This window comes from Motacilla alba, chromosome 14, assembly GCF_015832195.1.
Source record: "Motacilla alba alba isolate MOTALB_02 chromosome 14, Motacilla_alba_V1.0_pri, whole genome shotgun sequence".
NCBI lineage: Eukaryota > Metazoa > Chordata > Aves > Passeriformes > Motacillidae > Motacilla > Motacilla alba.
The window spans coordinates 2,572,494-2,597,034 of record NC_052029.1 but is presented as its reverse complement, the minus strand read 5'-3'; the positions used below and the strand labels follow the sequence as shown (position 1 = coordinate 2,597,034).

The following is a 24,541-nucleotide window of genomic DNA, read 5'->3' as shown; positions in this document are numbered from 1 at the left end:
CGCCCCCGGAGGGCGGCGGGAGAGCAAACGCGCGCATGCGCAAGCGACGCCGCCAAGGGCGGCCGAGGAGGAAAGGTGGAGGCGGCGCTGCGGCAGCGGCGGCTTTATTGGCGGCTGCAGCAACGGCACCAGCGCAGCTGCCGCCACACAGCCCCTGCAGGGCCGCGGGCACACACGGAGAGCCAGCGCACAGGGCCGAGGGCACCAGGCCTTGGGCTTCTTTGGGCTGCGGCTCCAGCCCCTGGAGTGACGGAGGGAGCTCGGCGCCTCTGCACACAGATCAGGAACTCTGGCTGCCTGAATGTTGCAGGCTCTCAGATGGTCCGTGTGCTTCAGACTGTCAGTTGTCCACTCTGTGGGCACGGAGTCATTTACCTTCCTCTGACATACACGAAGCACATTCCAGCCTTTTCAAAGCACGTTTCTCTCCCAAGAGCTTTCCGTCCGAGCACCACCAACTGCCCCTGCTGTGTCCCTGCTCCTCTCCAGACCTCCCGCTCCTCTCCCCTCATTGCACCGCTCTCCTTTAGGACTCATTCTCTTCAAGGAAAGAGCCTTCTCGCTCCGTGAGCAGGGCGGTCGGTGAAGAGAACGGAGACACCGTGACCGCGGGGATCAATCAGAGCCGAGGGCTGCCCGGCCCTGTGGCGGTGCCGGTGCCGCCGGAGCGCGGAGCTCACGGCGCAGCCCCTCCCGCAGGCGGCACAGGCGCACGGCCGCTCGCCGGTGTGGGTGAGGCGGGCGCTCTCTCTGAAGCTGTCCCCGCAGTCGGTACAGGCGTACGGCCGCTCCCCGCCGTGCACCCGCCGGTGCCGCAGCAGGGCCGACCGCCACAGGAAGCTCTTCCCGCACTCCGTGCACTCGAAGGGGCGCTCCCCGGTGTGGAAGCGGCGGTGCTGGATGAGGTGGGAGCTCACCGTGAAGCTCTTCCCGCACTCGGAGCACCGGTACGGGCGCTCGCCCGCATGGAAGCGGCGGTGCTGGATGAGGGCCGAACTCAGGGTGAAGCTCTTCCCGCACTCGGAGCACTTGCACGGCTTCTCGCCGGTGTGCACCCGCTGGTGCTTCATGAGCTCGGAGCTCTGGCTGGAGCTCTTCCCGCCCTCGGTGCAGCCGTAGCGCTTCTCCCCGGTGCGGAGTGCCGGTGCCGCGCCAGGGCCGAGCTCACGCTGAAGCTCCTCCCGCAGCTGCCGCCCGTGTAAGGCCTCTCCCCGGTGTGCACCAGCTGGGAGTTCCACAGAACCTCTTCCCGCACTCGGCACAGCCGAAGGGCCTCTCCCCGGTGTGGGAGCAGCTTGGAGCTGCCGCTGAAGCTCTTGCCGCACTCGGAGCGCTCGTAGGGCCTCTCCCCCGTGTGCACCCTCTGGTGCTGGAGGAGATGGGAGCGCTGCCCGAAACGCTCCCCACACTCGGTGCACGAGAAGGGTTTCTCTCCAGTGTGGATCCTCCGGTGCTGCACGAGGCTGGAACTCACACGGAAGCTCTTCCCGCAGTCCCCACATATCATCAGTCTCCCCACAGAGGAATTTCTCTGCTGGATAATATCTGGTAGCTTCCTGAAACTTTTCCCACGCAGCATCACTCGGCTTTGCCTCTTCTCGAGAGGTCTCTGAACCCTTCCTCATCTCCGTGGAATGACTGGGTCCTGTGCAGGACTCTGGGAATTGTTCTCCTTGGAGAGTCCTGAGACTGAAACCTCCAGCTCTGCTGGCCCAGGGATGCCCTGGTGGGGATTCTTCTCTTTTTTGCTCACAGTCCCATCTTCAGCTGCAATAAAATGAGAATCTAGATAGAAGTCACAGACAGGAAACCTTAAACAGGGGAAATCAAAAGGGATCAAATTCTAAAGATTCACCAGATTGACTCTTACAGAAAGGTCTGATATTTCCCTTCAAACTACACAGTGGATTTCTCAGGATGTTCACAGGAACAAACCCTGGGACAGCCCTGTGTGCTCTGACAGAGCCTGACTCCACTGAAATTATTGGCATGTTAGAGGTAAAAGTTTAGTGCTTGAATGGGAAAGATGGCTGCTCTTCCAGGACACTGAAAGGTTATTAAAAGCTGAACTGAGAGTCATGGAAGTGCCACAAAGAGCTGTCCTACTCAGCAGAACAAATGCAACATCCCTGATCTGCTGCTGCTGCAGAGGCACTGAGGGATGAAATCAGACACAACAAACATGGCTTATGCCAGTCTTAGAGGCAGAAGAAAGGCAACTGTGCTCCCATGGATGCATGGGAGAGCACTCAGAACTGGGATGAGAAAGTGCTGTCTTGGAGCAGGAAAGGCACTGCAGAACTAAGAAAGGAGAGTCCAGAATTACAGCCCAGATTATCTAAGATCACATCTGATCTTCCTCTTTCTGGCAGTGTAAGAAAACACCACAATGTGATTTCACAGTGGACTCCTGAGATGCCTTTTACAGTAGCTTGGTGTGGCATTGACACTTGATACAGTTTTCCTTAAAATTGTTCCATGAGAGCAACAGAAACTGGAACTTTGATAGCCATGTGTCTGCAGCTACTCCATCCAGGTGGGATCTGGAGGAAAAGAGAAGAGGGACATCCAAAGACAGGATAAGGACATTTCTGGCAGCCCAGCCTGAAGCCCTTGCCCTGTGGGTCAGACTTACTGAGCAGACAGTGGAGCTTGGGAAGTTGCTCCGTTGCTGTTGTCTGTAAAGAGTTTGATCAAAATCATGAGGACAGGACCTCACTGGAAGTGTTCAGGTGAAAGGTGAAAAGAGAATAAGTTCACAATGTTCAGGAATTCATACTGGAAGTATAAGGCTCAACTGGCAAAAAATTAGTAAGCAAGCAAGCAAGCAAGGAAGAGTGTGGTTCTTCCTCAGCCCATGCTGTAGGAATGTGCCCCCTATGGACAGAGTGACAGAACCTTCCTCTGTCCCCCAAAAAGGAAAGAGCCCAAAACTTTCTCCCAGTGATCAGGTAGAAAAGTCACTGATAGGACCTTGGGGCTTCACCTCAAGTTTGGGGACAGCTAATTGGCCATAAGCCAAAAGGTCCCGCCTGGGCCATTTAGTAGAAAAGGACAGAACAAAGAAGCCAAATCGCTTTTGTGAGGTGTCTCTTACCAGGAGCACAAGTCTGTGGCACCTGGATCGGTTTGAGTTTGTTATTTTGCCTTTTATTAAACCTTTTTTGTTCCTGACGCTGTCACATCAGCCTCCTGCTCCTTTTATGCCTCCCAATGAATGCTGAGCTATTCTGGCGTATAATGTTGGGGTGTTGAGAGCAAAACCCCCGGGCAAAACGTTATACCATGCCATTTGAGTTGATCTCAAGCCTCTGATGTGCCCAAGACTGCCAGTGCTAAGATCTGAGTCAAGCTCCAGGTAAGCAGAGTAAGTGCAGACATTGGGAAAAAGCCTAAGTATCACCTTAAATGTACCCTTGGATCTCTTTCTCAAGAGAATCCACTTGGAGTTCTTGAGAGATGTCAGAAATTTTAGCAGAAGGAAGGTCTGGAGTCCAAAGGCATTCTCAAAGACATTCATCCTTCACCAAAACTGGCAAGGAAACTCATCTGCCATGGGAGGAATGACCTTCATGAGGTGGGGAGGAAGGCAAAGGGGAAGTGTTTATGATTCTGCTATTCAGACACAAAGCTGACTATGAACTGTGTCACAGCCTGGTGATGCTGACCAACCAGGCGACAGGGGAAGGACAGAGGACATTCACTGCAGGTAAACAAAAAAGTGCAGAGGGAAACAGCCTCTATACCAGGAGGTGGTATAGAGGGCTCCTCTATGGATGGGCCTAGGATGTTCTTGACATTATTCTGGAATAGCCCCTTGGAGCAGATGGATGAAAACTGCAGCTGCCAGGCAGACAAAACAGCTCATCAAATGTTAATGATTTTCAGGAAAAAACAGAGAATAAAGAGAATGCAATTGTGCCCTTGCAGCTCAAACCCCACAGCTTGACTGTGTGCAAGGGCAGGGATGGATCCCCCATTTCAGAGAAATTCCAATAGAGCTGAGGGGGATACAGAGCATGACATGAATAATAAAAGGCATAGAACAGCTTCTGCACTGGAGATAAAGGGTGCAGCTGACAGGGGTATTGCAGAGGACTATGAAACCACAAGTGGCCCGTGGGGTGGGGATCCCTCCTGCACCATCAGCTCTGAATTAAGAACAACTGACATGAAATGAGCTATTAGAAGGCAGCTTCAAAGCAAACTAAAGAAGGCAGAACTCTCACAAATCAGCTGAATATGTTGTGGAACTACTGGCAGCAAGCTGTCACAGATGTTAAAACATGCACAACTTCAGACAGCAAGAAAATACAGAGAGATGGTGGGACATTGCATATTTTTGAAGCCACAGAGTGCCAGGGCCTGGGAGAGCATCCAGGAACACACCTCTGTCTGTGCCTTCTCTGGGACCCAGCACTGGCTGCTGCTAGGGACCCCTGGGAGGACAGGGGTCCATCCTGGTATCACCACACCTATGCATTCTGGTAGGGTCTGGGAGTCCTGGAGCAGTTTTTTCTCACACAGATGTGCTGGGTTAATGGTCAGACTCCACAATCTTAGTCAGCCTTTCCCAGCCTTAGTGACTGTATGACTGTACCATCCCCTTACCTGCACAAGTGCTGCTCAGCACTGTCTTGGACATCCCTCGATAGGCGCAGAGGTGGGAGAACCACAGTTCCTCCTTCTGATACATGTGGGAGATCATTTCCAGCTGCTTTCAGGGGACCCGCTCCGGGGGGAAGACACGGGGCGGCTCAGACGGGCCGGGATTTCCCCGAGCGAGCAGGGGGTGCCTCTGCGGGCTGCAGCAGAGCCCCTGAACCGCTGCGGGCCCGCGGGGCTGGAAGGGCTGGGAGGGCACGCGGGGCCTGCCGGTGTCCTGTCCCAGCCCCAGCGGGGGTCTCGCCCCAACCCTCTGGTGTTCCCGACCCCAGTCCCACCGGGGGTGCCGTCCCGGCCCCGCAGCTGTCCCCGATCCAGCCCCGCCGTGTCCCCGTCCCGGTCCCTCAGCCGCGCCCGCCTCCGCTCGGGGCCCCGCGGCCGCTGAGGCGCGGTCTCGTGACGGCCAATGGCGGCCAGTGGCGGCCCCGCGGCCCTGAAGGCGGCCCGGGATGGCGGCGGCGGGGCTGAGGCGGTGGCGGTCTCGGCCTCTTGAGGGCTCGGGACCCGTCACCTGGTGCCCGCTCCGTCCCCAGCCTTTCCCCGTGTGCTGGCCGAGCCGCCACGGCCGCCGGGGGTTTCCCTTGTGGAGCTTAGCCGGGCTTTAGGCGCGAAGGGAAAGCCCGGCCCGGGGGAACGCGGAGCCTTCGCTGCAGAGGCTCCGGCAGGCAGACGCGATGGCAGCCAGCGCTTCCTGAGGGAACAACATTTCCAGATAGCAGAGCAGAACTCTGGAGATCTGTATCCGGGCTCCATGTCCTTCCAGGACATCGGTGCCCAACCTGGGCACTGCCAGGGGCTGGAGCCACCCAGGTCTCCAAAGTGTTGCGAAGGGAGCAGTGGGATTGTGCTGATCTTGGGCATGAATCTGAACTCTTAGCAATCACACATGGTTTGAGTTGGAAGGGACCTTAAAACCCATCCCATTCGACCCCGTGCCATGAGCAGGAACACTTTCCACTATCTCAGGTTGCTCCAAGCCCCATCCAACCTGGCCTTGACATCTGCAGGGATTTGGGGTCCACATCTTCCCTGGGTAATAACAGGGATGGCTCTGCCAAAGGCTGCACCACCTCTCCCAGGCACTTTGTGTTCCATCAGATATCTGACATAAAATGCCTCTAGAAGAAATTTTATACTGGAATGGTATGGAAAGCAAACCAGCACATTTGAAACGTGCTTTCTGAGCAGCTCCAAGTCCCCCTGAGGAACTGCAGGAAGGATTGCTCTTGGATTTATCCCTTCCATATCTAAACGCTGGCACTGTAAGTGTGGATCTGTTGGCCCAGTACAGGGGAAAGGCACTGCAGTCACCACTCTGGGCTTTACAGCATTCTCTTATTTTTTTAGTTCGACTGCATCCTCCAAGGGTCTTGACCATTGAAAGGGATTGCAGCCACTCATGAAATGCTGTCAAACAGGGTGACTGTGCTCACAGAGCTGGGCCTGTGTGAGAAAACAGCTCTTTTCTCACATCCAGAATTATTTCATAGGCACCTGCAGCACAGCCTTTCAGAATAAACCTACTTCGGCTGTTTTTTTCAGGCAGGAAATGTGACAAAACACAAACTATTATGGCGTATCCCAAATCAATCCCACTGCTCATTTGATTGCCACAGCAAATTTAGAAGTTCACACGGTGCTCACATAAGACAAACTTTGTGCAATGACAATAATATTTCCTTAATTAAAAAAAACTCCAACAAATAATTTAGTTGATTCTTCTTGGCAGCATTGAAAGTGTTAAAAGCAACAGAAGTATAAAACTAGTTTTGGTAACGTCGGAAATAAAGAGAGCCCTGGGGGAGCAGAGCTGGGCGGGCCCGAGGGCGCTGGGCCGCCGGGGCAGCCCTTGGGCCGAGGCGCGGAGGCAGAGCGGGGCTGAGCCCGGGGCGGGGCAGGAGCGGGGCCCGGCTGAGCCCCAGCGAGCCCCGGCAGCGGCGGCCGGAGCTCTGCTCGCTGCAGCCTCTGCCCGGGGCAGCCCGGCCGGGCCCGGGGCTCTCTGTGCAGGCGAGGCCAAAGGCTCAGCCCCCTGAGGCCCCCGCGCCCCTTCCGTGGGCTCCCTGGGCTGCGGGGCACAGGAGCCAGAGCGCCTCGGCCTCTGCCTGGCCGGGCTGCCGGGGCCGCGGCTGCTGCCGGGAGCTGCTGCAGCGCTGCTGGAGGAGCGGCCCCGCCGAGGCGCTGCCTGCGCCCCCGCTCCCGGCAGAGCCGCTGCCCGGAGGGAAGAGGCGAGGGCAGCCTGGCACGCAGGAGAGGAGGAGGAGTGACGCTTCTCACCTCTCCTCTGACTCCCCAGCCCCAGCTCGTCTCTGGGCTTGCTGGACATGGCAGGGAATGTATGACCAGTGCTGAGCCCGGGCACTGGGACATTCCTGCCCACAGGTGTTAGGAACCCCTTTGTTATTAGGAAAATAGGTTTCCCAGAAGTCTTCCCCAGCTCCAGTTGAAGTTTTTCAAAGAGTTTAGGTATAGGCATCCCAGTCATGTTCTCATCCCCTAGCTGAAGATGGGAAGAGCAGTCTAGTTCAATAAAGTTCATGTTTTCTATACAATCCTGTGTTTGTTTACTGTTCCATATGAGAATGGACAGGATTTAAATTGTTTATTGTATATAATGTAAATAAAAATCAAATTATGTATAAAAAAAATGTCCAACATATACAAAGACATCTAGAAATCTGACCTCTTTTTGTGTTCTGTCCCTGTTTTTCAGTGAGCCTTTGCACACTCAGAACTGCCAGAAGTCAGAAGTTGTCATGAAGGTAAATATTCAATATATAAAATACAACAATTTAGGGTCCAAGACTTCTCCAGAAGTCACAGACACTTTACAACTGGGACCAGTCCAGTTTGGCAATGGGACTGATCCAAGCAGTAGCTCAAGCTGTGAGAAGTGCTGAAAAGTTCCAGTGCTCACTTAAATATTTTCTTAAAGACACCTCTGCCAGGGGCTTTCCTGTGACATCAGGTGTCAGGGGTGCTTTTGGGAGGTGTCACAAAGGGAACAGAACAAACCCCTGCCCTGTTCTGCAGCCATTTCAGAAACACAGATTTAGGAGTTTTAGTAGAGATTGCCAAGTGAAGCAAGAAAAAAAGCCTTTTCTGTATTTCCAGAGCATTCCCTGCCTTAAAAATCAGCAGTGCAAACTGTGCTGAAGAAGTGAGGATGGAAGTCACAGGGGTGTAAACAGGCAGTGCTTGACAGAGTGGATTGAATCCTGGAACGTGAAGGGTGAGCCATTTCACAGCCCAAATCCAGGAAACAGGTCCTGGCACTGAGGGAAGCACCAGCATAAAGAGAAGTTGAGGAGTTAAGATCTATTGGAATAATGGAAAGAAAAGGCACAAGAGTCAAACTGGGTGAAAAGAGGTTGCAGGTGAGCTGTGTGCTGAAGGCAGGGCAGCCACGGGGCGTTTGTGCAATCAGAGCAGAGGGCCGGCAATGGGAGCGCAGCTCAGGCCCGTTCTCCAGGATGTCACCTGGGATCAGGCCACGAGGAGCAGCAGTGCTCCACCCATCGCCTGCTGCCGGAGCAGCAGCAGCAGGGAACGGGGCTTTCCAGCTCGGCAGCAATCCACGTACAGGATTTTCAGCACGTAGGGGTGGGCTTCACTCGGTATCGCCGTCTCTGTTTTCTGCTCTCCTTCCTTTTCTGCTCCTGCTCTTTCCGGGCTCTGGCCATGGTAGATGTGATGCACTGAGAATCCAGAAAGTCCAGCAGCTTTGCCTTGGAAATTTTAATGCCATTCTGTTTGAGCTCTGCGTGCAGATCAGCCAGCTCGATGGGCTCGTAGAAGAGAATCCTGTTGTACAGGGCCGTGTTTGAGCGGATGTAGCACCTGACTGCCTCCAGCTTCTCCTCTTCCCGAGCTGCTGCTTGAGATGCTGGAAATTCCTCTTCCTCCTCCTCAGATGTAAAACCACGGGTTTCAAATCCATTCACAAAGGAACTAAAAGTAGGATGAAACAGACCAGAGGTCAAGGAAAGAACAGGCCAACAAGGACAGGACCAGAGCTCCCCAAATCCCTGATGGTGAAGCCCTATGACTTCCCTCTGTGGGATCACAGACTCTGCACCACCAGCACCCACAAAATGAATGAGGCAGAACATGTCAGGGCTTCTGCAAACTTCCCATCCGAGCCAGGACAGCGCTGGTCCAACCACCCAGCCCAGAGCTGTATGGAATTTCTGGCTCCTGGCCCTTCCCTCCTGGCAGGTTCTGCCAAGGGGTGCTGTGCTGTCCTCTCCCAACTCCAGCTGCAGGTTCTCAGGCAGCATGGAGTGCTCCATGTCACTGACCTGCAGACCAGGCATGCCAGATTTGGGCCTTGCTCATAAGCAGCCCTTTATGTTCTGGGAATAGTTCAGTGGGAATTAGGCTGAAAATCCAAAGCCTGTTTCTTTAGTAGGAGTGTGCTGACCTCCACGTGACACACTCAAGGAGGTAACAGGGCAACTATAGGCCACAGGGACAGTCACCTCTGTTTGCCTCATTCCTACCTCATCTCTGCCCTGCCCTCCTGAGTGTTTTGTCTAGGATTTCACTGCCTCACCTCTGTGAACCAAAGGAGATGTCACTTCCATCCAACGAAGAACGTGCCGACTCCTGGGATGCCGGCAGCTCCTCGCCATCAGCTGCCAGGGACAGAGATGGCCTGTCCTGCTCTTTGGCTCCTTCTGGGTGATGTGTCACTTTAGTTCTGTTCTTGGGTGCGGCACAGCCTGTTCCATGGGATGCACCATCGGCCTTGACAAGCTGCTTCCTCTTGCCCACAGCCCTCGGGGCGCCGGCGCGATTCCTGCCCGCAGCCTGGCCTGCCTTTGGCTGCCTCGGGGACTTCTGTGGGAGGGGCTGGGAATAGGAGATTTCATCCTCAAAGTCAGAGTCCCCATCCTGGTGAGTGTACTGGAATATCTCCTTCAGCTTCAACACCATCTGGCGCTTTGGGAGAGCACGGACACCGAATCTGAGAGAGAAGGAGGGAGTTTAGGTTACAGTAACGTGGCACCTTCCATTGGCACAGCTCAGCAAGAGGTTCAGGCCAGAAGTGCAGCTGGAAAAGTGTGATGTGGCCTCAGAAAGCACTGGCTGGAGCTTCACCATGGCTCCCCTTCTTTCACACCGCCTGCCAGCAGGTACCTCTTCTAAAGAGCCATCCTGGGGGAGGTAATGCTCACCTGCTCAGCTCCTTCTTCAGCTGCGGGGTCTCCATGATGGAGTAAGCTGGCATGGGTGTCACTGGAGTGCTGGGGGACCTGTTGTTCTCCTGACAGGAAGGTTCTGCAGCAGAATAAAATTACTGTGATGAGAATCAGTACAGAAAGGACTTAAAATGGCTGGTAACTTCTCCTCTTAGTGGCAGAAATCCAGTATTATCTAATAATTGTTTAATATTTCCTTATAAGCTGTTTTAGTTATTACTCAGCTTCATATTGGATAGAATAGTCAGCACTTTCCCCCCGCCCCCCCCTTAATCATCAGAAAACAGTTTAAACTGGGACATATGTCACATCTGAAAATGAGGCCATTCAGGGCTTTGTTAGAACAGGCAACATTTAGAAAGCAGCTAAAACCAAGTTTACTGAATTCTGTGCAGTGGTCCTTCTCCCAGGAAGCATATTTCCTAACAGAGTCTTGATGCATAAAAAAATTGAGCAAATCAAGCCACTGGGGTCTGCAGTTAGATACTAATTTAATGATACCAGTTTACTGAGACTGTGAAGCACAGCCAGTCTCACACATCGTGTTCTAATCACCCCTTAAACTAATCATTTAGTATGGCATAATTTAATTACATACTGCAACATCAGTTACATTAATCCACTGGCAAGCAGGCCTGTGTTTTGTTCTGCTTTGGTTGTTTTTTCTCTATCCATAAACCCACAGCTTCTGCAAGGAGCACTGTCTCTACCAAAGGGCTGGTGAAAATGAAACTCTCCAGGAGTCCCACATTTACATAGGCTCTTTCCCACAGCAAATGCCTGCACCTTCTTTGTGCCTGGCCCTGCCAACTGCTTTGCATCAGAAAGCCCAAAGACCCTTTCAGTGTGTCAAGTGCATCCCAGGTAAGATAATCACTAAAATAAAAGCAGTCTAACCTAGCCCAATAAATCTAGTATCAATACAAGCTCTCACCAGGAGTCTTGACAGGATCTGTCCCACCGGCCCCTGCTGCAGCTGCCAGCCTCTGAGACAGAGGCAGAATCTCTGGAAGTTCATCTTCCTTCTCTTCTCCATTCCAGTCATCCCAGATTTTGGAGTCCAGGTAACTGGCTCTGCTGCCCACTGATGAGCAGGGCTCAATAGGGCTCTTCTCAGGGCAGTGCAAAGTTGTTCTCCTGCCAGCAGGACTTCCTTGGAGAGGGGTGCTGCCCTGAATTCCCTGCACCTGGACTGGGCTCTCCCCCTGCTCCTGCCAAGAGCCAGGGCTGGGGCTGCTGGCCATGCTGGTCTTTGCACGGCTGACCTGGCCGGAGTCATGGCTGTCACCTCTGGCTGGTGACAGATACCCAACGTGCCAGCAGTCATCAACAGGGATTGGGGGCTCCTCACACAGCAGGACACTGCTACCCAGAGAAGGCAGACTTACTTCCCGGTCACTGTCCTCCAGCTCAACCACACTGATGTTGATTTTATCTTCCAGTGGCTGCTCCTGGCACGGAGGCACCAGTGTGGGTAAACCTGAGATAGTGGCACATTTGCCTTCTGTGCTGGTGTGGCCAGGGGAGAGGAGAACTGGATCTACTGGAGAAACTGGATGGGGGTTCTTGGAAAAGGATTCTGCTGCTGGGCTGCTGGGTGGGCTCCTTCCACTGGCCAAGGTCTCCATAGGCAAATGTTTGTCTGACAATGTTGTTTCATGAACTTTAATTAAATTTCCAGCCATTTCATGGTTACTATTACCTGCTACTAAGTTCTTAGTGCTGAGTTTAGATCCTGGACCCTTTAAAGAATTAATACTTGTGACCAGAGTCTGTGTTGAAAAGCTTCTGCTTCTGCTCAGAACAGGTGTTCCTGGCACAAGCCAGGAGCTGTCTGTACCTGGAGACATTTCATTACTGGGCCTCTTCCCAGGACTCAGGTTCGGACTCTGTTTGGTCTCTCTACAAGCACCTGTTTGTCTGCTGAGAGGAAATTCAGGGGACACCTTTACATCACCACTTACACACTCTGTGTCTGTATTGCCACATGAGACCTGGGCTGATCTCTGCTCTGTTTCAGGGACTGATGAGTTATGGTCAGGTTTTGGTATGTCAGGACCTTGTCCCATGTCTGTACACTTCAGGTGCCCAGGGACTTCCACTTCCTTCAGAGCAGAGTCAGACTCTGGCAGCTTCTTGCCTTGTTGTAACTCCATTTCATCATCAGAAGAAGATAAAACAATAACATCACCCTCCTTGATCCCCTGAGCTGCAGCATCCTGAGTCCTGCCTGGTGATGACAACACTGGGACATGTGTGTGCTTGTTTGATTCACTGGGAGGAAGCTCTGCTGGAGAAACTGTGATCTCATTTTTTGATGCAGCACCCAGCTCCATGGCTTTCTGGGAGTGTATTTCATCAGATGGGAATGATTTTTCCTTTTTGTTTTGCTTTGGTGTTGACACATGCTCCCTGGCAAACCTTCCCTCTGATTTTGGAGATGCAGGTGAAGAGCCAAGAGCAGGAAAAAGGGACACATTAGGCAGGGGAGTTGGACTCCCACAAAATCCATTCTTACATGGAGAGCAGTCTTTTTGTGACTTGCTGAACACAAGTGAATCATTAAGACCAATATGTTTTTTACTAGGGGATTTTCCTGATTCTTTGGTAACTCCTTTCACTGGGGAAGGTTCACAGTGATTCCCCTGAGAGGCAGAAAACAAACGTTCATAGCTGTCATTTATACCAGTATCACCCTGGAAACCAGGAAACTGCTCTTCACAGTGATCTGCCTTGTCATGTGAGACCTGAGGTGACCTGGAATGCTTCACATCCTCACATTCCCCAAGAGCCCCTCCTTCATTAGCACCATGGGATGTTCCATCCCATTTCTGAGGTTTAGTGTGGTGAGGCACAATAGAGGTCTGTGGATCATTCATGCTCTTGCACCTATTTATATTCTGTATCTTCTCTTCTTGTGCAGACAAGTCACATTTAGATCTTTCCACACTGTTGCCATCTCTTGGATCTTTGAGGCTGTTGCTTACTGAAACAGATTCAGGTCTCTTTACCTCTTCCTGCTCAGTTTGCTGGTTTGTACCTTGGGCTGCCTCGGTGTCACTGCAGATGCTGCAGACTGTTCCCTTGCTCACCTCTCTTTCACCTTGAGCCATCTTTTTCTGAGTTGCAGCAAACTCATAGATTTCCTCCAGCTCTTGTTCTCCCACCTCACTGTCATCCTCCTTCTGGCACTCAGGGCTCAGCATAGCTCCTTCTTCCTCATCTTCACCCACCCACACTGACTTCAAGAGGTCTTGGAAGTTCTCAGCTCTGTCCTCACAATCTTCATCATCCCTCACAGAGATAAGATCATCTTCTGAATCCACTCCGAAGGACACCTGGCTCTCTCCAGTGCTGCTTTCACACTCTGCCATCAGTTCCTTCACACCAAACCTGCAGGGATACAATAGCAACACTAGTATTTCCTCCTCCAGTATTTCTTCACCATTTGGCTGTCAGATGACTTTTGTGAGCTTTGTAAGGAATTTACAGGAAAATGTTGACTTTCTAAGATGTACAAGATCCAGTGTACTCCTAAAATTCCAAATACCCTTTTTTCAGGTGTTATTAACATGAAAGTATCAGGCACATTCTTCCTCTTCTCTGTTTGAGACTGACTACACTAAATCCCCGTGGAAATGGGAAAGTCCCATGGAATGGCTGGGGCTGGATAATATCTGCCATGTGCAAGATTCCTGGCTTTTTTGAGGGACAGGGCACCTCTCTATATCCATTTGGCAAGCCCCAACCATGTCCCACCCATATCTCAGCAACTGCTCCTGTTTCAAGCTCCTAGTGCCTGCCTAGGACAACGACTGAGAGGATGGCTGACACAACACATTAAAGCCTGAGCATCCAGTACATTCTACAAGTATTGTTCAGATGAAGTGACAATCACATAACAGTAGTTGTGCTCAGCATCTTCAACATCAGCTGCCAACAGACATCCTGAGACAAAACTCAGCCAAGGTCTGCTGAGCATATACTGAACACAGAAACTCTCATACAGTTTTTCAGCTGAGGGCAGGATGTCCTTATGGGCAAGCTCCATTTAAGATGTAGCAAAGGACCGTGGAATTTCGAAGTCCCTAAAACTGCAATGGAAGATCTCAAACTGGGGTCTGTGTGGCTGACAGCCTGAGGGGCTCCAAAACACGCTCAGGGTACACACCTGGCAGCCAGAGCCTGCAGCTGGGGCCGCAGCCCAGCAGGGAAGTTGGTGTCAGCAGCATAGAGGTACCGCAGGAAGGCAGCCACAGCCTCGGCCGACACATCGCTCAGCAGCGCCCGGCGCGTCGGCGCGGCCCCGTCCTCCTCCACCAGCAGCCCCTCGCTGTGCACCTGGGGCAGAGAAAGCAAAGTCTGTTTGCTAATAAAGCAGCACAACACCTACCTTCATCCTTGTTCCCATCAGCTCGTCCCTTCACTCGTGCCCGTGCCCAGCCCCGGGACCAGGATGCCATGGCGGGACAGTTACGCAGAGCTCCCTGTGGAACAGGCCATGTCCTTCCTGCCCCTATGGCTGTTAACTTTAACTACTTGCTTTAGTCACCTGTATAAAACATGGTCTTAGAGTTCTCCGCTCAGTTTTGCTATCAAATTACTTCCCAGCCCAACTTCCATCTACACCTCTCTGTATGAGCTTCATCAGCTCTGTTTTGAATTTACCTGGAAGCTGCACAGGAGCAGGCTGGGCACTATTCAGCCTAACATGCTCTGGGAATGTAACAACTCCCTCAGCAGCCTTGCAAAAAGCAAAGTCAGTGCAGGTACCTCCAAAGCAGGAGTGACAAAACCTCTGTGAAGAGCATTTTAAAGTATTTCCCAGAAACTTCCGATTCCCTGCTCACACTTCCCAGCCTGAGTGACAGGCAGGACACACCAAGATGGACAAGGCAGTCTGTGCTTGCACAGGGACAAAAATGCAAGGTCAAGAAGCACTTTGAAAGCTTCCTTCGTTGCTCATGGGTGGAATGCAAGGATCCTTGACTCCCCATAGCCTCCCTGAATAGGATAAAGTAGCACATCTTTCACCACTTTGTCAGGATTTATTCTGGTTTCCTAGGCTGAAACACCGCTGCAGGTCCTGAGGCATTGCCATTAGGGCCAGCAGTGCTGTGTGCTGGTTTGGGGTGCTGGCTGGCTGTGGGATGGGGCAGTCTGGGCTCTCCTGAGCAGGAGCAGAAGGAATGCCAGCAGCACTCACAGCCTGAGCCGCCGCCGGACACCGCGCGTACAACACGAACAGGTGGGCGTAGAGGACGTCCCCGCTGTCCACCTGGAACTGGACATCACTCAGGTGGGGGTTGTTGACCATGGCACCAAAATCTTGAGCCAGCAGCCCGAGAGAGGACTAGGACACAGAAGGAACGCAAAGACAGGCATTATGTTACAGATGTCAAACTCAAACACTTTCCCAGAAAAATAAGAAGGGAGTAACCCAGTTTGTCAGCACTGCTGTGCTGTGGGCCCAGCCTGGACATACCACCTCTGCTTCCTGAAGGCAATCATCAGCTTTATGAACTTCAGGTCTTCCACAGGACAAGCACACAAGTCTAACAGACATTCCTGCTCTGTTTTCCTCTAGTTTTTCACAGCCTGCCCACTGTGGAGAAAGGGCAGTTGTGCTGTATTCTGCTGTACTAGTGTCACGGCACATTATCACCCTCAGATCTCACCACACGTTTCCTGCTGTGGTCTAGCCACAGCCTAGGCTGGCCTCTTGATCTACTGCCTCCCACCACAATTTTAGCAAACTGTAACTTCCACTTCAATAGACTGGAACTCAATTCACTATAATCAGGGTAAGAGGAAAGAGGATGGCTCAGGAGGGGGTAATGAGCCTTTCTTCTCTCTTTTTACTGTCTGGCAATGACAGCCGAGAAGAGCAGCTCTGCAACAAGGGGCCCCACAGAATAAAACTAATGTGGGCATCCAGTTCAAAGGAATTTATGAGCATGCCACTGAAACCTCTTTTGTACATTCCACTCCATTTTAAAAAAGAAACACAACTTTTATTATCATTCCAGAACCCCTGGCTAGAATTTTGGGGAGGCTGAGTTACCTGTGGCTGGTTGTGGTGGCTGTAAGGTCAGGCTTGGGGTACGCTGCCAAAGACAGCAAGGATGGCAAGACAGCTCCTCTGGAGCTGCTCCCAGGCAATATCCTGAAGACTCAGATCCCTCCTAGTGTTGCAGCTCTGGAGGTGGCCCTGGAGTGCTTCAGAGAAGTGTGAAACACCCTCAGATCACAGCTGGGTTGAGAAACTGCCTAACTGCACGTGAAAACCAGTTTATGGTTAACACCCTAATCATTGACCTCGTGCTTTTCAAACCTACTGCAGAACTGAGGAACTGCAAGTTTTATTCCAGGGAACATCTGCAGGACATGCAGTTCCACCTGGAACAACACAGCTCTTCGTTTTCTTAGCAGGTTTCTACATTAGCAGTGGGCTGTGGAAAGCCAACCTTTCGACTTGCTCCATCCAGCAGGAATTAGCAGCACACACCAGAACACTTCTCCCAGCCTTCATAGGTGGGCTAGGGAACATTCTGCATGTTGTGGCAGTGCTGTGGACTGATCTCCAAAAGGAAGGCGGGAAACTCAGTTTGGAAACTAATCTGACTCCTCTTGTTTTCTTATTCTTGGCAGGTGGGATACCTGTGAGGCTGCTCTGGGGCTGCCAGCAAACACAGGCTCCAGATGTGACCTTCCAGGCAGCGAGCCCAGAACAGCTTTCCTGCTGGGGCTCAAATTATCAATCAAGAATGGGGAAATTAAACAAGGCCAGAAACCTCCTGACTGCTCCATTCTCTGTGCAAGGCAAAGAAACCGGCCAGAAGGCAGCTCTGAGCAGGTATGAGCTGTGTGCTGGAGAACACACCAGAACATTCTCCCCTGCTGAGGAGGCCACCGAGACTGGAGCCCACTGATGTGACCAAGGGGCTTCAGCACAGGGGGTGTGTTACCAATGCAAGGAGTGCATTTGCTCTACATGGTTACACTGTTTGTGCTCATATAAGGCACAAATGTCTCCCACTGGCAATCCAGCACTTCAAACACTTCACTGGCTCAGGAAAACTATAATGGAAACAGACAGACTGAAAAAACGACTATACTTGCTTTGCTGGGAGCAACTGAGTTTCAACAACAGTGTGAGAACAGTTTCTGTATTGCTAAAGGCCTCTGGTTTAATAGAAAAACAAAACAAGGCCTTTTCCTGCTAAGGATATATTTTTTTAATACTCCCAAAGAATATCTGGAGTTTCTGTACCAAGTAGCTGGGATCCTCAAGTTTAATATCAATTCTCACCTCAAGGAATTGTCTCCTTTTAAAAGTATCTTAATTCCTTAAGTACAATATGAAAGTATGTTGTTAGAGCATCAAAAATTATCCAGCACCAAAATGTACTTCCTTTCAGGGCAGGATTATTTATTATCAAACAAAAGATAGTAAGTTTCATCAGATAAAGTGGATGACCTTGGTAAGAAAATTAATTAGTTTTACTTTGTATGAACTTCAATTGAATAAAACTGATTATACATTCATGGAAAATTCCACATCCCCTGGTGCACGTGGGATAAGATGACATCTACAGAACACCACAGGCTTTGTAAGAAAATCATCTGTGACTTACTAGGCTGTGTTTCTCACTCAGTCACCATAGAGCACACACTGATTTTCAAACTAGATCCTCTGTGTTCCCACAACTGAGGGCTTTCTACACCAAACCCTTTAAAAGTTCATTTAGCATGAAAACCTGTTCATCTTCCATGGCCTTCACAACATTCCATCATCTACCAGGCTTTTATGCCAGGATCTAGTACAAGTCAACCAGTCCTTGCAAGAACTCCCCCTCCCACTGCAGCACCCGGCGTGAGGAAGGTGCCAGAGGAGGAAGGAGCTCCATTCAGAACCAGCCAGAGCTGGGTGTGTGAGCCCAGAGGGAGCAGCAGCAGCTCTGTCTCTCCTGGATAACCTGGGCATTAAAGCAGAGTACTGCATAACATTCTGCAGCTGCATCCCTGCTTCCTACCCCCAAACGCTCTCAGTGCTACAGCTCCCTCACCTGCACAGCCTGGCCTTCTGTTCCCTGGCATTTAAATCATCTCTCATCAGGCAGGACAAGTACTGAAAAATCCCCAGGCTCTCGTGGGCAGGGATGGAACAGCCCAGGTGTGCTGATCTCACCCGTGCCCATGAGGAATCCCCAGGTCACTGTGAACCTTAAGCACCACTTTGTTTCCTCAGAAAGGAATGGGAAATATTCCACACTTCTTTAAATTGCACAAAGGCAAGAGTTTTTAATTGTTATAGATGAATATATAAAGAGTGGGGAAAAAAGGTTATCCTTACTCTTTTACTGCTGCTCCTGAGGAGGCTCTTCTTCTTGGATGGGGGCACAAAGCCACTAAGTGGAGGATCACTGGAAGTCAGTTCTTCTCCTCAGGGAAGAAAATGCACATCACAAATCACATACAACTTCCTTGTGAGACAGAATGATCTAAGAACTCCTGAGAGGATCCTTGCTGTGACAGCTGCAATGAGCAGGCTGGCTGGGCTGAAGGCTCAGCCTCTCCCTCATGGCTTTTTGCAAGGTTTGGCTCTGGGTTGTGACAGGCTGAGGGTACCTAAGCACCATTTCAATGTTATTTATATACACTAAAGGGCCAGGGACCATTTGCTGCAGTTTAGCAGGGGAAGTGAGGAGTATTATATACAAGTGCAAATGCAGACAGCTGAACTTAGGAACAGTGTTCTCTTTCACAGAGGAACAGGACACACAATAGATTCTGCGGAAGAGCCAGAGCACTTTAAGGGGTACCACTGCCCTCAAAATGTGCAGTTGTGCACCACATGCAACTGTGACTGGGGACATTAGAGAGCTGCCCACAGAGGAATTGCAGGTGTTGTATTTTTTCAACCCTGAGTAGGCACTGATAAACTTCAGGTTTGTGTAATCGATGTCCAACACAAAATCATCCCTCTTGTGCATCTCTCATCTGACTGTCTCAAGACCTGAAAAGAGAGTGCACAGAACAGAAAGGCTGTCCAGGCAGAATCATGGAATCATAGACTGGTTTGGGTTGGAAGGGACTTTAAAGGCCATCCGTGGCCACCCCTACCATGGCAGGGACACCTTCCACTTCCCCAGGTTGTTCCAAGCCCTGTCCAACCTGGCCTTGGGCACTGCCAGGGATCCAGGGGCAGCCACAGCTGCTCTGGGCACCCTGTGCCAGGGCCTCAGCACCCTCACAGGGAGAAATTTCTTCCCAGTATCTAATCTAAATATAAGCTTCTTCAGTCTGAAGCCAATCCCCCATGTCCTGTATGCCCTTGTGAAAAGTCCCTCTCCAGCTCTCTTGTATGCCCAAGATAAGCAGGAATGAAAATTTTGTTCCAGCTGTTGAACACATCCAGGCTCCCTCCTGGCAGAAAATACTTTGATTTCTTTAATTTTAAAATAAAATTTAGTATCTGCTGTCCAGGAATTCTCTTAAAAGCTGGGATTTATGAATCATTGCAGAAATACCAGGTTGATTGTATTTACATCTTATTGCAGGAAAATGTGCCTCCACTATATCACCTCTTGGAACAACACCAACAGCCTGTGGGTGCTGCTGTGGCTCTCTGACTCAGCCCAGCCCCAGCCTGGCTCTGTGTAGCTGAAGGAACCAGGGCCAGGGCTCACAAAGCTGCCAGAACTCACCTGGCTGCTCTGCTGCCTGAACATGGCCAGTGTCAAGGTTCCACTGAGTAAGGGTGAGTCCTTCCCTGGCCAACTCCACCAGGTCCTGCAGGGTCTGAATGTCCTTCTGGCTCGGGGATAAAAGCTGCCCATCTCCTTCAGGGCCTGGCTTGGATTCATCAGAAGTTTGGCCTCCAACTTTTGTGCAAGTGGGTTCCTGAGAACTGAGGTCAGGCTGAGTTTGCTGGGATACTTTTGGCTGATGAGATCCCAGTGATGGCTGAAGGCTCTCTGCCTTATTCTGATCAAGTGAGGAGGAAAAAAGACACCAATAAATTAGGTCTTCTTTCATGTATTTGCAAAGGTCAGAGTACAGTGTCTACTTGATACACCTGAAACACCTATGAAGGATCACAGAGCACTGCCCAAGCACAGGGGATTCAGAGGAACAGCTCTCTGCAGCTCTATGAAGGACTCTCCACAGATAAGACAGCTCTGAACAGAAGAAAGAAAACTACAGTGGAAAATGCAGAAAAGTTGGATTCTCCAGGAGCATGTCTGTGCAGGCAGCTGCCAAGCAGGGAGAAAGGATGGGGAAAATGCTCCCAATTCAACATCTAAATATTTAATTATAGCTGGAGTTCCTGGCAAAAGTCACGGCTGAAGCTCTCAAGGTGCTTCTGTTCTGACTTCTGAAATGCTTTTGCAGTTACATGTAACTAAATCAAACTTTCACCTTGGAGTGAGTGTTTTCCAGGTTTGGTCTTTTTTTCCCAAAAAAAAATTTTGCTTGTTTATTTCTAAGTAAAAATAGTTCAGCCATTTCTGTGAATGGAAAGAATCAGAGGAAAAACACACTCTTGCCATGATTTTAAAGACCTTCTTGCTTTTTATTTTTAAACTTCTCTGTCAGTTTCTGGCTTGAATGGAAAGTCAAAACTTCCTAGAATGGAGTCCCTCCTCTCCAGCCTCAACCTGCAACAAGCCAGAGAAACATTGGGCTTTGACTAGGGAAGAAGTATTAAATAAAGCACCTAAATATGCACAGTAGATTTTGAACAGGTGTTTTGAGCACCAAACACTTCTTCAAGAGAGCAAAAAGGGAAGAAAGAGAAGTGTTATCCTTCTTGGAGAAAAGAGATTGAAAGAGCTTTGTCTGTTTCTGTGGGCATTTTTTATAATAATACAGAGCACTGGAAGAGGCAGATCCAGGTGGAATCAAAATGAAAGAGTGGAACTGAGACCTGGACCAAAGCTCACATGCAGCAGGAGGCAGTGGGATGCACAGGGGAAGCCCGAGTGCAAATGCTTTGCTGTACAACTCCAGGCACCCCCACCTTCTCTGTGCTAGTAAATATCAGGTTTCGGTTTAAATTTTTCTCCCCAGCCCTTTTTGAGTGCAACATGGGCAAAGTTCACACTAGAAACAACCAGAAAGAAGTGCCAAGTACAAAAACAAGAGCCAAGCTGCTGTAAACATGGACAAACTAATGGCACAATGAGCAGGATGGGGTCCCTTTACTCAGTACTCTCTGTTACCATCCCTTTTACTTTCTGAAAGCTCAAAAACCATGGTAACAGGAACCTTGTTCTCCTCTCCAAAAGGCAGAACTGAAAGTTCAAGATCCTCAAACCTTACTGGGTAAAACCAGGGGAGAACAGGTCACAGGCAGTGAGTGTGCAGAGAGAGGGGATCACTGGTTTACATTCCAAAACAGGAAACAGAAGAGACACAGGGCAAGTATCAAGAACTAGGGCACACACATATCACAGCAAGGACAACAGAGCCCCACCTGCACAGGCTTCCAGGGTACAATTGGAGGGGTTAAGGCTGCAGTGTAGAATGATTCAGGGTCACAGGGTCCTGTCAGAGCACTGATGTTCCATAAGAAGCATTTCTTGGCTTTGCACAATGGCATGAGCCAGGCTGCTTTTCCAGATTTGTCCTCCAGAATCCTGCTAGTGGGCAGCTGAGGGGTGGGAGGGAATTCCACCTCTTCTGTCAGCATCATAGCTACTCTCTCCTGGATCCTCTTGTGGACCTTCTCCGGGTCCTGGAGCAGCAGAGGTGGAGGGGCACTGGTGCCTTTCCTACGCCTTTTTTTCTCTTTAAAAAGAAAAGGAACCCAAGTAAGTAAACAGCTGAACACACAGGGCAGAGCAGATCAACACAGCAGCTTCTTCAGGGCTGTAATCAAAACAACCAAAAGGCACACAATTCTTAAGATTGTGCAGGTAGTCCAAAACCTCACATGGCCCTTACAGGGGAAATTAACTCCACCAATGCACCCATGAAAAGGACTCCTTTTCTTGTGTTCTGGTCATGGGTGATATCAAACCACAGCTCACACAAACACTGGGAAGCTTTCATTTGGAAATGCTGTGTCTTACTACCTTTGCCTTACTAATGCTTAGCCCCAAATCCAACTGGCAGTACCAACGGGCAGGAGCAGGGCTGTGAAGAGTGCAGTCTCCCCTCTGTACAGCTCTCAAACCTCTCCCCTCTCCCCAAAGGCCTTTCTAAACCCTTCTGCACTCTGGAATGGTGAGGCCCTGCTCAGCAGCATGTACTGGACACACATGGCACTGCAGAAAGGACTAAATTATATGACATAACACTGGAAAAGCTGCATTAATCCAGGCTGCAGCAGGATGAACAGGAAAAGAATCTACTACAGGAGAAATAACAATCAATCATATTTTCATATTATTTCTCCTCACTTCCACAGTTTACAAGAAACAACAGCTTAAGACTATTTTATAGATTCAAACAAACAAATCAGTGAAAAAAGCACATAGGATTCCTGAAATCCATGGACATCCTGCTGTCACTCTTGACTGCATGTGGATACTGCATATTGTTAAAGCTCTGACAGCTTAAACCAGAAACAGGGCTGTCATCCCTCCTGTATCCAACAGGAAGTTTTGGTGGAGAGCAGCCCTGTTACTCCTGCAATAACACAGCCTCAGACACTAACTTGCTGTAACACATACCTGATCCTGGCTTCCATTTGATCGGGAAAGCAGCCACTGCTTTCACATTTGTAACTGATTTTGCTTGTTCCTGCTTTTCTTGCTCCAATAGAGAGCGTGACATTGCCATGGCAACCTGCAAATCTTCATCCTTAGGCTCCATTTTGGCCCTCTTCTGTGTTTTCCTCAAGTCCTCGTTGGAGGGGCCTTTCCGCTTTGCCCTGCTGGGCTGATTGCTGAAATCCAAGAATGCAGCAGGAAGCCCCAGTTAATGTGGCTGGATCAGAGACAACAATCACAGAGTACTCCAGAGCAGCTGTTCCATTTGCTCAGAGAGATTCCCATGTCAAGCATAATAAAAACCATTCAGTACTTTCTTTCCTACCAGAGAGCAAAGGATTTCTTATCATTCATGGAATTAAGAGCAATTTAGAGAAGTCTTATTTTGGGATGTAAGCATCTGCTATCTCTACCTTGAATGACTTTTTCTACCAAAGGGGAACAAACAAGTTGAAGCAGGGAGAAAACCAGATCACCAGAAAATGCTTTCCCACCCCTCTGCTTGCATAGGGAACAGGAAATGGTCCCTCCTTGGCACAGCAGGACTTATGAGCTCCTCCACAAACTCACTCAGGCACCACTTGGTGCACTCTGAAGATTCTGCTCAAATTCAAGCGAGCAGCTCTGTACCAAGCACATTCCAAAACATCACATCTGCTTCCTCTTTGGCTCAGGATGAAAGGATGTTCCCAGGACAGCCATGAACTGAGGAGCTGAGGCACTGGCACCACAGATATCAGGAAAGGCTCCACACTCATACTCAGTGGTTCACTCAATAAGCTCAAACACACCCATTCAGCTTTACTGAGCAATTGCCTCACAGAGCACAAATCATTCTGACAAACCACTGCGAAGTTTACTCCCCATTTTGCTCCTGCCTGCTGGCTTTTAAAGTCATCCACCACCTGACCTCTTCTGAGGGAAATTCAGGTGATTTCTCCAGCTGACTGCCACATCCTCCTCACTGGGTCATGGCTCTACTTGACCTGCTCTGGGCTCAGGGTTCACCCAGTGTGTGAGTGAGCCTTGCATTTACTGCTCTTCCCAACCTCCAACACCTCTCAGGCCAAAGGAAGCAACCAGCATCTTTTTCTTCCCTACCAGCTTACCTGGGACACTGAAGAGCAGCGTCACCAAGCGTGGCCACCTGCAGCTGCACTGCCTGAAGCAGCAGGCTGGGAGGCACATCCATCTCCACAGCACAGCGTTTCAGGTGACTGACTCGGCTCTGCGGGGTTTGGAACTGCTTCCCACAGATGGGACACTCAGGGACCACTGGTTTGCTGGAGGACGACATCTGTGCTTCTTCCATCTCATCCAGACACCTGGGAGACAGTGGCAAAGCTTACCTATGGAGACTTTGAAGGGTCCATGCTAAGACTGAAGCCATTAATATATTAATATTAATATCGATGTAATTAATAGAAAGCACAATCACTTCTAATATCAGTAACAGCCATGAACATCCACTAAAGGAACAAGAACTATGAGCCCACTGCTGTGATGAACACAACATGGAACAGTTACATGGACATAACGGTCTCAGAGGCACATTAAAAACATATTGCTCAAAGGCAAGTGCAGCAAATAACTTTAGAATCGTAAAATCCCACACAGTTTGGGGTGGAAGGGACCTTAAAGGACATCTTGATCCATGTCCCTGCCATAGGCAGGGACACCTTCCACTAGAACAGGTTACTCCAGCCTTGCCGTGAACTCCTCTTGGAATAAGGAGTCCACAGCCTCTCTGAACGACACACTTCATGTGTGTCCAGCACCCAGTCCCTCCTCCTGCACTCATTCTGATACTCCAGCTCATTTATTATTCCCTGTTAACAGAAAAGGAGCAGCTGAATTGACACCATGCTCCAGAGTGCAGCACGATGAACTTCAAGCAACTTCTGGCAGGCCAAAACTGTGTAAAAATTTGTACTTGTTCTTTTTCTGTTCTTT

The 24,541-nt window shown here is 50.3% G+C and overlaps 2 protein-coding genes across 14 annotated transcripts in view; both read right to left on the bottom strand.

The window, feature by feature from the left end:
* Window positions 1-13: 13 nt before the first annotated feature.
* On the bottom strand, window positions 14-5,200 carry LOC119706912 (zinc finger protein 22-like). The gene is made up of 2 exons (XM_038151155.1): window positions 4,612-5,200; window positions 14-1,767 (listed from the first exon to the last, which is right to left on the bottom strand). Exon 2 carries the CDS (start codon window positions 1,623-1,625, stop codon window positions 543-545), a length of 1,083 nt encoding a protein of 360 aa, XP_038007083.1. The 5' UTR covers window positions 1,626-1,767; window positions 4,612-5,200; the 3' UTR covers window positions 14-542.
* Window positions 5,201-7,221: 2,021 nt separating this feature from the next.
* SLX4 (SLX4 structure-specific endonuclease subunit) overlaps window positions 7,222-24,541 on the bottom strand; it is a 32,343-nt gene continuing 15,023 nt past the window's right edge. For 11 of the 13 annotated variants that reach the window (XM_038151569.1, XM_038151571.1, XM_038151573.1 and 8 more), the window contains 11 exons: window positions 23,698-23,913; window positions 22,550-22,764; window positions 21,349-21,662; window positions 19,577-19,856; window positions 18,223-18,311; window positions 15,073-15,219; window positions 14,038-14,207; window positions 10,801-13,259; window positions 9,843-9,945; window positions 9,218-9,631; window positions 7,222-8,613 (listed from right to left, as the gene is read on the bottom strand). In XM_038151569.1, coding sequence (XP_038007497.1) covers window positions 8,253-8,613; window positions 9,218-9,631; window positions 9,843-9,945; window positions 10,801-13,259; window positions 14,038-14,207; window positions 15,073-15,219; window positions 18,223-18,311; window positions 19,577-19,856; window positions 21,349-21,662; window positions 22,550-22,764; window positions 23,698-23,913 — 4,768 coding nt within the window. In that variant the 3' untranslated portion in view covers window positions 7,222-8,252. The remainder of the gene's footprint in view (window positions 8,614-9,217; window positions 9,632-9,842; window positions 9,946-10,800; window positions 13,260-14,037; window positions 14,208-15,072; window positions 15,220-18,222; window positions 18,312-19,576; window positions 19,857-21,348; window positions 21,663-22,549; window positions 22,765-23,697; window positions 23,914-24,541) is intronic. The other 2 variants (XM_038151574.1, XM_038151575.1) reach the window with 2 other exon arrangements.